This window comes from Talpa europaea (genome assembly GCF_964194135.1).
Source record: "Talpa europaea genome assembly, chromosome: 15".
Taxonomy (NCBI): Eukaryota; Metazoa; Chordata; class Mammalia; order Eulipotyphla; family Talpidae; genus Talpa; species Talpa europaea.
The window spans coordinates 26,243,750-26,256,141 of record NC_140083.1 but is presented as its reverse complement, the minus strand read 5'-3'; the positions used below and the strand labels follow the sequence as shown (position 1 = coordinate 26,256,141).

The window sequence follows — 12,392 nt, the reverse complement described above, 5'->3', positions numbered from 1 at the left end:
CCCTTTATAATGATCTGAAATTAGCAAAGCATAGGACATATTAGAGGTAACTAGAATTTTTTTCTTTTTTATGTAAATAAGCATAAACCTAGAAGTTCAGTGGTTTTCCAGTGTCTTGGGGTTTATCAAAACTAATATTGAAACTCAGGTACTATAATTCATCCCAGTTAAACATATTTCCATGCAAAGCATACTCTCTTGATTATAAGGACTTAGTAGATTGTAAAGTATGTTCAGTTAATAAAAAGGGTAATTCATAAGTTGCAGAATTAGAAATTTTGAATAATTGTATTCTATGTCTAGTAATTGTTTCATTCATTCATTTATAGTAAGTTGTTTGCCTATTAGATTTAGGGGTCATCTTGAGAAATGCTTTTTGTGACTTATGTCTTCTAAAGGTTTCTAGGAATGTTGAAAAATTCTTTAAAACTGGGTGAAAACATTTGAGATGAAGGAAACAGATAAGAGTAAAATGGAGGCAAATCATAGGAATCCTGGTAAGTCATACAGGATCCTAGTGAATATCAATCACCAAGTGTGTGGTATTGCACAAGTTACTTAACCTTGCTTGCTATTATCTATAAAATTGGAATAATAATTATTACTATTATTATTATAATGATTGGAATGTTTTGAGGATTAATTGAGATAAGATATCTAACCAGGTAAATGAATGAGCTTGACTCAAAAATCTACAGGATTGTATTGCCTCTGATTCCCTCAGGTGAAGTAATGAATCTCAAATGAAATTTCAGAGAGGTAACTTAGCTTTTGTGCTCTTGACAAGAAGACAACTATTTGTACTTCTGTTTCATTACTAAAATCTCTGATGATTCCATGGTTCTAGGACTACATGTTAAACAAAGCCCTCAGCTTCTATCCAACCTGAAGCTTCCCCTCCAATACCCATGTGCTCAGCTCAGGCTTGTTTCAAGTGTGGAAATTGGCCTTGGAGGATGGGGCATGATGATCTCACTTTAACAGCTTCCACTCTTAAGAACAGTGTCTGACTGCTCCAGAATCAGAGCCAGGAAGGGGAAATTGAGGAGAAATATCACAGTGGTATGTGACTGACCTGGTTTTCATGCATGGTAAGGATGAGTGGCAAATATGTAACTTTCTGTTCCCCGATGCATTTGTGACTTTTTCAGAGGAGCCTTTCTTTCTCTGAACTCTCTCTCTCTCTGATCTCCCCTCATTTTATTTGACTTGCTCTGAGTCTCTTCTCTGGAATCAGTTCTCCAATTGGACACCTTTTAGGAACTTGGGCTTCTAACAGTCTACTCATGTGTTTACCTAAGATAACCATAGGTAAGCTCACGTTTTCAGGGAGTTTTTTTTTTTTAAAAATCACCAATTTCTGTCTCAACAGAGGAGACTTGCACCTTGCCTGATAAGCATCTCTTTAATCCACCAGAGATAGGGTCATGTCCAGCCATAGATTCAGTTTTTAGACTTCAGAGTGTAAACTTTGGCCTCTGGAAAAGACATGTCAAGCTTTTCCAACGTTTTTCCTTATAGCTCCTCTCACTTGTCTAAGTTGAATAAGAATCTCTCCATCCCTCATGCATGGAGTAGAAGATTTTACACAACAAACCAACAGCTCTCTAAAACAATTTTCTCTTCTAGCTTTACCACTTTAACCATAGTAACATCATATGATAGAGTTTAAGGCTGCCCTTAACAGTTGGACTATATATTAGCACCTCCTACAAATGAAGCTTTGTACATTACCTGTTTAGTTTCCCTTCAAAAAGAAAATTTTAGGGCCTGCCATGTGGCGCAGCAGTTGAGCGCTGGGCTGCGAAGCTGCCCGCAGCTTCTGCAGCTCCGGTTAGATCCATGGCCGCCGGCGAGGGTCCCACATGGCGCGATAGACCTCTCCTGCTGCTCCCACTGCTCCCCTCAGCAGTGCCTTTCATCAGTCTGCCTGTTCTGTTCCCCGCTCTGGCTCTGGTGAATTCTCTCACCCTCCCGCACTTCTGACTGTACCCAGTGCTTGTATAAATAAATAGACAAATCTTAAAAAAAAAATTTTTAATAACTGGATGCTTCAATAAAACATTGCCTGACAAAGTGGGAGTATTCAGAAATGTTAGCTATTATATTATTAATATAGTAATATACTTATTACTATTTTTCATCTTTATATTTAATATTTGAACAGCTACTAACTGAGCAGTTGACCACAGAAAAATATTGGGAGGAAATTTTTTTTAATTAAGGACCAAAAAGGTGTGTATCAGAAAAATTAAGAGAGCATCTGTGTGGGGTGTTTGTGGGAGGGGGGTGTTTTGAGACATTGTCAAATTTTGTAATGAATTTTAAAACAACAAATATACTATGACATTCGTCAAGGACATCATTTTGAGCAGGAATTAGGGGAAAACAGATCCAGTTACTCAAGAAGTAAACAGAAGGTAGAGAAAATGAGGCAGTGAGATCAGACAAGCTGGGAAATAAGCTTACAAGAAAAGTAAAAGGAAGATAGATTGGTAACTGAGTGAAGGCACAGAGGAAAGGGAACTTTTTTGTTGATATTGTATGTGTCATTTTACTTTTAAGGAACACTTTTGCATTTCTCACACACAAACACACACACACACACACACAAAACCCAGATGAGAGAGAGAGAGAGCAATCAAGGATACTAGAGATAGAGAAAAAAGATAATTGAAATAGATGAGGAGAAGGTCCAAGGACTTAGATGGAATGTCAGTATGAAATAGGAAAGTCAATGCTTAAAATTGGAGAACCTATGTAAATAAAGATGAATATGGATGGATAAGTGTGGGGGGCTATGTGGAAAGGAATGAGTATTGAATGACAACTTGCCTAGTAGCCTAGAAAAAATGTGAAGAACTAACGATATGGAATTTTCAGGATGAGATCATGTCACAGCTTGTCACAGAGATGCCAGGGGCCATGAAGAATGAATAAGATGACTAGATTTACAAAATACATATCCACTGATGGTATATGAGGGTATGTTTTTAAGAGAATGATGATAATAGAAGTCTGATTATAAGATTTTAAAATAGAAAAGAGACAGAGATTAATGATAAAGTTTGCAAGTGAATACCATTTCATTTGGACAGGGAAGAAATAAGTAACTGGAAGAAAGAAAAAAAAAATTAAGAAAATGTAATAACAGGTAGCAGAAGATACAACATCTTTCTCTTGGATAGGAACAGGGATAAAACAATTAGAATAGTGATACTACATTTCAATGGAAAGGAAGGAGTTCAATTTGGATGTTTTCTGCTCAGAATGATAGGAAGGGCTATTGCTTGACTTAATCAAGACAGTTCATTGTGGAAGTGGAGAATTTGGAAAAACCATTTAAAGAGTGTTGTTAAGAATTCTTTTTTGAAAAAGGGAAAATCAATGGACTTCCAAAATTTGATAAAGATTGCAGAGAGTAAGGGTTTTTAGTGCTTTCAATTTGTTCTAGTGTTCATCACTGCCCGATAAAACGGGACAGTTAAGGTTGGCTAAGGATAATGATGATAATATCTACAGTAATGATAACAGCATCAATAACTGCATTTAACATTTATTGAGCATGTACTATCTGAGAGGTACTGAATTGATCATTTAACATGTTCCAGCTCATTTCTTTCTCATAACGATCCTATGAAGCAGACTCTATGATTACTTGAATTAACTACTTTGACCAGGATTATTGAGCTTGTAAGTAGCAAGCCGAAAAGATACTTAGGTGATCTGTATCTAGAATAAAAGTGACTTCCATCAGTCTCTGCATGTTTCATTTAAACATTTGCTCCTTCTCCACAAGCAGCCTCTTTAATTCAGTCCCTCTTTAGAGTGTTTAAAAGTATGTCCCAATTAATGAAAAACACCTGACATTTTATAATATTCATAGTTTTTGAAGAATATAAATAGCTCCTTTCAACCACTCCTAAGACAGAGGTCACTGTTTCCTTCTAGTAAAGGAAGTTTCAGAGAAGTCTAGTTATTAGCTATGGTCTCTCTACTAATACATACGAAGAAGAAACAATTCAAATCTCCTGACCCAAATCCAAAATACTTTTCCTCTGTACATTTTTTTTCAATTGAGGTAACATTGGTTTACACTGTATGTGACTCAGAGGCACAGCACTGCACCTCCTCAGCTGCATGTCACCACACCACACCCACCTCCATGATACCCACAGTTCTCCACCATAATGCTTTGTGCTCCCTTCCAACTTTATTTTCTTTCCTATCCCTCTGCATCTTGTAGCCTGAATTCCACAGATTTTTCAGGTTTGTTATTGGCTTGGTTTTGTCTGACCCTTTTATTTTGTTTTGCTATATTCCATATATAAGCGATACCATCCACCATTTGTCTTTCTCCTTCTAACTTGGTTCTTAGCGCTTCAGTTTAACACTAGTGTCTGTCCTTTCTCAAGTTTTTTTATAATTCCATTGTCTTTTCAATTACAATAGAAATTTTCTCAAGTTTCAAAGTTCATAATCCTATTTCAAATCCCCACACCTCACTTGAACTATTACAACAATAAGCTCTTCCTGACACAATAATGACCTAACTGACTGCTTCAGCTTATATTTATGGTAGCTCAGTTACACTAATGGTCACTGTTCTTTGTCTCTTTCTGAAATTTTGTCATTTAATTTTGTATTGCTTTCCACTCTGTATCTGGCTTGGTCAGATATTATTAAAGCAAACAAAAAACATTTACTTGTTTCTGCTTTGCTCTTATGACCATCAGAATCTTCCAGGGTCAGGGCTTGCCTTTTGCAATATTAGACAACATGCATAGAACTGAGGGGTCCAAATTGGCCGCACTAAGTTCATCTTAGATTAGACAGTAGACAGTTAACATATGGCTGACTGAATCAGTCTTCAGTTAAGTGGTAGTGTAAGTAAACTATCCAAGATCAACCAAGCAAGATCAGCAGAATTCCATCAATTCATAATTTCACATATCACTAAGGTTTTTTGTTGCATTATTTTGACAATAGATAACAAATACCTGGTTATTGTATAATCCATCCTAAATCAAAATGGGAGAATCATATCCCTTCATTATTTCTTTATACTGTCACAATCTCACTAAAAATGCTAATTATCCTATCTTATATCAAACACCTACCCTTACTTTCCACCACACACATGAACAGACATTTCAACTGCACTATACAAAACTTCATTTCTACAGTACAACCTTTCAACAAACAAATCTGTTAGTTATTCTTATTTAATTCCTATTTAGATTTTTTTTTAAACGAGGGGTCTATATCTGTCTTATTTCTATATGTTAGGAACCTTGAGCCTACACTGGAAAGGATAGCACAGACAAGAGTTCATTCTCTGTCCTGCGTCCTTGAGCAAGGTCTTATATGCACAGCTCTGCTGTCCCACATGGAATACCCTTGTGTTCTTTCCCATATTTTTTAAAAAATACCTCTCTAATACCACTTTTCACATGACACTTTCTGTAGCTAATCACAAGTCAATATTAGAGTTCAAATACTTTCATTATTTCTATAATCTCCTGGTACTATTTTAATTTAGGTCCATTTATAATTTTTTCTCCAAATAACTCTATTCCCTATGTTCTTGGGAGCTATAAATGTTCCTTTTTTCCTATCCCCTTTACAAACATATGTAGCTACTTAAAAATACACATAAGAACATTAATATATGCTAAATCAGGTTCAGAGGAGAAACTTAAACTTTTGTAAATGACCTTTTGCAATGAAAATTTACACTTGGCTCTCTTTTAGATGTTCTTAATAAGTGTATTAGGATTTGATAAATATTTGCCATTTCCAAAATGTCAAAGATTATTTATTTTGTCAATATCCCTGGAAATTGTTCTAATGCTTATTGATATTATATATATATATAGGTTTATAAGGTAAACCTATATATATATATCTTTATAATATAAACTAGTACATATATGTATTTTATCATTTGGCATTCTGGATAAAACAAATGGAAGCATTTCTATAGCTAATCTTTATAAATTCATTCATTTTTACTATGTTATTTAATCATCACAAACTACCCTATGAAGTATTAGCATTAGTAACTTTTGTGATTCGGGCTGATAATGTATGATATGAAAACCAGATCTTCCTATTTCAAGTTTTTTTCTTTTCTACATCAAAACACATAGGCATTTATTTCTGTTTTTACTTAAAAGCCCTCACTATGGGCCTGGTACTCTGCTGGCCCAGAAAGTTATAGGTGATTAAGTTATGCTCCTGTTCTCAACATACATTTCAGGTTTGGAAACAGGTCCATAAACAATTTAATAACAATGATAAATGATAAGGAGAAGGAATATAGAGGAAATGTATCTCGGAGTTCATAGAAGGCTCCTTAGAAGAGACAAAGTCTTCTCTGGGATAAGAGTGAGACAAAGACATTGAGGAAGAACATTGTCAGTATGGAGATGAATATGCTTGAAGGAAAAAGACTGGAATGGCATGAAATTTGTCAGGGCATGGCAAGGAATACAGTATTATTCCAGCATACCATGTGACATATTTACAAAGGTGGAAATGTTAGGAGATAAAACAAAGATTAGGGCCAGATGTCAAAGAGCAAAAAAGAATAAAGATATTTGAGAATTACATAATAGATTAAAAATAGTATGGCCCAATGAAGAATGAATTCTTAGATGAAGGAGAAAGCATTGTCTCTAAGAATTTTTAAGTGTCTAAGTTAGGTGTTAGACCAGATTTGAGTAGGGGCTAAAGGCAGAGGGTAACCAAGTATGAACCCAAATGTTTTGTGGAGCATTAAAATAAATCTGTATATTAGAAGGGTAGAAAACTGTGTAAGTAGCTTAGAAACATCAGGTTGGCGATCTTGAGTAATGTGGAATTACATATACACTTTAAACATAGTTATACCAATAACATAATGAAAAGCCATACACTACTGCTACAAAATTCTTTATATGATTAGGATTGTTAAATCATCGTTGCATTTGCTCATAAAGAGAAAATAGGGGAAAAAGTGACTAAAGCAAAGCATCAAATCACCGACACCTGATACAATTACACAGACAATTTAGAACACAATATGTCATAAAATTTGACTGTGCTTTAAATTCTAGCTCATGTTTTCTAAATAATTTTCATTTTCATGCTATTGTTATAGTTTTCAATTTTGCATGCTTTATTTCTGCCTCAAAACTCACACTTATGGTCGTCATTTTCTCCTTCCAACTAAATGTCAAATGCAATGCACCAAACAGTGCAGTTATATTGCTTACAAAATAGTCAAAGAGAATCAAAGCTACCAACTGAGGAAGAACATTTCTCAATTACTTGCAAATGATTTATATTCTTCAAGTTATAGATTAGTTCTGCTTTTAAAAAAATGACAGAACCATTACTATCTTCAAGGACATGGGTTGCTATGAGCATTGCATATTTTTAATAGCAAAACAAAATAATTTTGAAAAAATTAGTCAAATTATTTGTGGAAGTGATTGGAACTACATCTATCTAAATGGACAGGCTCATAATCCCTAATCTAGAAATCAAAAAACTATATACTCTGAAAACGGATGTCTTATATGTAAGTATGTAACAAATGCGATTGGTAATAAAGTCAGACCTCTACTAACAGAAGACACTTAAGAGTCTTTATTTTTTCCATTCGCTAGGAACATTCATAAAATTCTCTTTAGAAACATGAAAGCATCTAATTATGTGATGCTGCCCAGAATCCATCAGGAGTAGTGTTTCATAATATACATTACATACACAGACTATTAGGAAAAATCTGAACTGTAAAATACAAATGGCCCCAAGGGGGCTGAAAAAAAATGTACATCAGGGGAATTAAAATTCCAAACTTAAAATTTTATGTAACATTATGATCTAGGTACTCAAAAAAACTGAACAACTAGAATTAAAATATTTTCATTCTTATTTCATTAAGAAGTAATTTATCTACATAATGTTTATATATGAAAATATTTTCAGTTGCCTCCTTTTCCTCCCAAAAATATCTTGTTCTAGTACTTTATTTTTATAACATTACATCCTTAGGAAATATTTATTTACTTTTTCTACACATAGAGAAAAAAATTTTAAATCCAAGTGATTCTTAGAATCACTTTGATAGGATTAGGTTCCAAATTGATAGCATCAAGTTTACTAAAAAAAGTAAAAGATAAATGTATGAAGTTGATAATTGCACAGTACGTCAATACTAAGCATCAAAGAGTCAACTTCCTGGAAGAGTATTTGGGGGGGGGTGGAGACACACACAGCATTTATGCAATTCAGGTATAAACTTCAGTTGACAGTTATCTGAGGAAACACTGAAAGAATGGTGACCTTACCCAGGAATATAATATAATCCAAGGCTTCTTTAGGGGATCATTCTATGCAAAAAGAGAAATGATTGCCCCCATTCTAAGCTTGTCACTGAAGTTAGTATAGTGTGATTTGGGTATTCATTTGTGTATAAAGTGAAATAGTGTAATTGGTCCCAGAACCATAATTTAATAGCATTAATCAACACAAATAACTAGAGGCCACAATTCTAGAAATCAAGTTATGAAGAATAATTGCAAAGACTGAAATGTCTAGCTTAGTACTAGGTGAAGATATAGTACCTCTTTTTTGAAATGAATCAAGGCATTCAGTGTGATTAAAGAAACAAATGTATCAACAGGCAGGTATTATTTGAAACATTATTGCATCATCACACAAGACAAATGGACTGAAAATGAACAAAACAAGACAGTGGTAATCCACACACAGTTATGAGATTATCAGTGGGCCATGACAAAGGGTTCTAGGTGATCCTTTTCATCCCGAGAGTCATAAATATCTCAACATCACACTGCAACTTAATAGCATAGTTGGGCTTATAATTTTTTAAAATTTGTTCATTTTTCAATATCTATGGAAAGACACTTGCTATAAGACGTAAGGTTGTGAGAGATGTAAAGTCTTTTTAACATTTGCTAGATTGTCTTTAAAACAAAGGACCAATAAAATTTGTATTAAAAGAAAAATACATGTACTGAGGTTTATTATTAAAAATCTCATTAATATTCTATTTTATACATAAAACAAACACAATTATATTGTCCTTAAATAAGAAAACTGACTCATTAAGTTTATATAAATAAGTGGTCAATTCTTTAAATGTTCTATTGTTTTTCTATAAAATAATATGCTTGACACAAATACATTGAAAAATAACCAAACAAATTTGAGTTTATGAGAATAATGCAGAAGCTTTGCCTTTTTTGCAATTCCCAAACATTTTTAAAAAAGAAACAGGTTGAAATGTTTTTGAAACAAAAAGAGATAGTAATATATCAAGTAACTCCAAGAATTCCTAAGCAGGTGTAAGGTATTTTTAAAGAAAAACAAATAATAAACATAGACAGCCAACAGAACAGAAAATGGAAAATATATATAACTAAGTGTCACAACAATGTTTAAAAAAGTGAAAAAACTATTCCCACATTCTAGGGATTAAAATCTGAACAATAGATAATCTCCTACCTTCACCAAAACTACAGAGAACATCTTCAGAAGAAGAACCAGTCTGGAACTTATACCTCACATCCTCTATAATCATAGCAAAATTTTGTCTGAAGCAAGGTTTTGTGTGAATTAATGAACTATTAAATTTTTCCTTACCAAAATACTCATATCATTTGCTAAAAGGAAAAGTAATTATAAGAATGAGACTAAAGCAAATTTTATTTAAATCTTAACACATTTTCAATGACAATACAGGGGACAAATGCTCTCAGTAAGCTTACCTGTGGCAGCGCTGAATTGAGCTGTCTCTGGAGTGAATCTCTGTCATAGATGACATCCTGGAGTCTTTGCTGAGCTAGTGAGAGACTTTCTTGGGTCTCCCGAAGGGTGTCTAGAAGACGATCCCTTTCATCTAGCATATTCACCATCAGCTGCTCAAAATGGGAGTCTGAGTCCGAGCCACTGCTTTGGGACCCCCTTTGGCTCATTGGGGTGTCCTCATTAATCGTGGGCATCACTTCACACATCATTGCTTAAAGAAAATAAAGGGGAGTCTTAGTAAAGAAGTAATTTCCTATCATGTCACTTGAACCTCAACTCAACAACCCCTTTACAACTCATTAGCCTAATTGCCTCTTTTTACAAACTCACTGCTCCAACTCCAACCCAGCTACATATTTTGACCTCAATGAAATATGACTCATTGACTTCCTGCACTCCACATGCTTTCACTTTTCATGAAAATCCACTTATCTATTACCTAAAAATGAAAGCTTGGTTTCATCTACTTTTTAGTGTTTTTTTTAATTCATGATTTATCCCATTTAATCAATTTATAGTAACATATTATTAAACATATTAATTCATCACCTTTCTTCCCTGCATGTTTGCAAATCCTTTAGAGCTAGTACCTTCATCTTACATTTATGTTATATTGTTAATAGCAATAGTGTGTAGCACTTAAAGGATTGAAAGTAAATGATTTTGAATGACAATTGTGTGAATTAGTGTTCACTTTCATTTAGAAAGCCTACAAATAATTACTCATTTTACATAATAATCAATTTACTCTTTATCAACAGATATTTTTTAGCATCCACCAACTTAAAGTTTCTTGACATTATAACTCCCTTTTTTTTAATTTCTTTCATATGCTTCTTCCTGAATTCCTACAGAGTTTACACAGAGTAAATAAGTAATGCTGACTGAATTAAACGTAAGTTTTATGAAATAGATTAAGGTGCACAATTTTTTTAGGGTATTACAGTACTAATTACACTTAATATTCCTTTGTTTGCTCTGAGCTGCATTGTCTGGTTTCCATCTAAACAATATAAACTCAAACTCTTTTAAATATTCCACAAAACAGATGCCATAAATTACATTAGCTAATGTAGTAACTTCACATCTCAGCTGCTGCTAATCACAAGCTCCCAGTGATGAAATAAATGAACTGCTCAGAATATTTTTTAATCATTTATTAATTTGACTTAAAATATACAGCACCGGCCTTTAGATAGCTCATTGACTTATTGTGTGGCATTTAAAAATCAGAAATTATCTCATTCTCTTTTATCCTCTACCTTATCTTAAAAAAAAAAATCAAGCCCATCTCAATTTCAGCTTTTGTACTGGGGCCAGGAGCTATTAATTAAAGGGCTTGGTTTTGCAGAAGGCTGATGTGGAGAAAGGCTGGTTTGGCTGTTGATCCTGGAGCATTCTTTGGTTTTGTAATGCAAGGTCAATTCATTTTTCTACTTACATATTCCTGTCCTTGGGGGAAATATTTCTGGTGATATTTTCAAATAAAATGTCAAGACTTAACAGCTCAATAGTTAATTACTTTTAATGTGATTCTTCATATAAATTGAGTTACTAAGGAGAGAAATTCAATTTTCTGTGATGATTTGGTCAGGGCCCACTGAAAAGTAGGGGAAACTTTTAAAATATAAATGAAACTATATTGTGACTCATCGCCTATATAAAAACACAAAGGGGGGAGTGGTAAGTTGTAGGACAATTCAAGATAATGCTTTGAGTTACTACTGGTCATTCAAAACACTGAGCTATCAGAAGGTAAGAACTTGAATTGTACAATTTCTTACTTATCTTACAGAGCAAAGTGAGTGTGTGTGTATACATATATGTCATACTTATATACATATTTAACACACACACAGCAACACATTCATACTCATACGTGTGCTACTATTACTGACCTCTTAATAAATGAAATTATGTTTTTCATATTTTTCTCAAATTTGAATTTCTCTTCAATAATACAAAAAGACAGAACAAGGAGACTCTTTTCTAACTGCTACAAATTTTCTTTACATTAACTGAAAGGGAGTTGGAATAAAATACAATGTTCCAATATATTAGAATATTTAAAACAATTAATTTGTCTATCATGCATGAAATCCACATTCTGAACATTTGTATTATTCTGAGAGATGATTACTAGGAGTCCATGTGTTTATTTTTGACATTTAAGATTAAAACAAAAGACTGGTGAAGAAATGGTAACACTGTGACGATTTGTGCCAATACACTTGTGAGGTTTAAATTTTAGGGTACCTAAATATTCTTAAGACTGTATTTTAAATCATATCCTTCTCAAAATAAAGCCATTAATTCATCTCTAGTCTGAATTACGCATAACAATTTTAAATTCTGAGAACAAACATTACTGCAGTGATTAACTTGGATATAATTTTCTCCTGAATATGCTACCCTAATTCTAACAAAGACTTGTGGTCACCATGGGATATTACACATTCACAAACTTTAGGCTCTTAAATCAGTATAAAAGTTGGTCTTTAATTTAGTCAATGTATAGATGCTATGATGAGAAGCAGCTTAGGGCCCCAGAAAGTCTATTAAAGTTACAC

General features: G+C 33.5%; 1 protein-coding gene across 4 annotated transcripts in view; it reads right to left on the bottom strand.

The window, feature by feature from the left end:
- Window positions 1-10,031, bottom strand: part of PPFIA2 (PTPRF interacting protein alpha 2) — a gene marked incomplete at both ends in the record, with an annotated part of 353,793 nt that extends 343,762 nt beyond the window's left edge. For all 4 annotated transcript variants that reach the window (XM_084254528.1, XM_084254531.1, XM_084254532.1 and 1 more), the window contains one exon: window positions 9,783-10,031. In XM_084254528.1, coding sequence (XP_084110654.1) covers window positions 9,783-10,031 — 249 coding nt within the window. The remainder of the gene's footprint in view (window positions 1-9,782) is intronic.
- Between the last annotated feature and the right edge of the window lie 2,361 nt (window positions 10,032-12,392).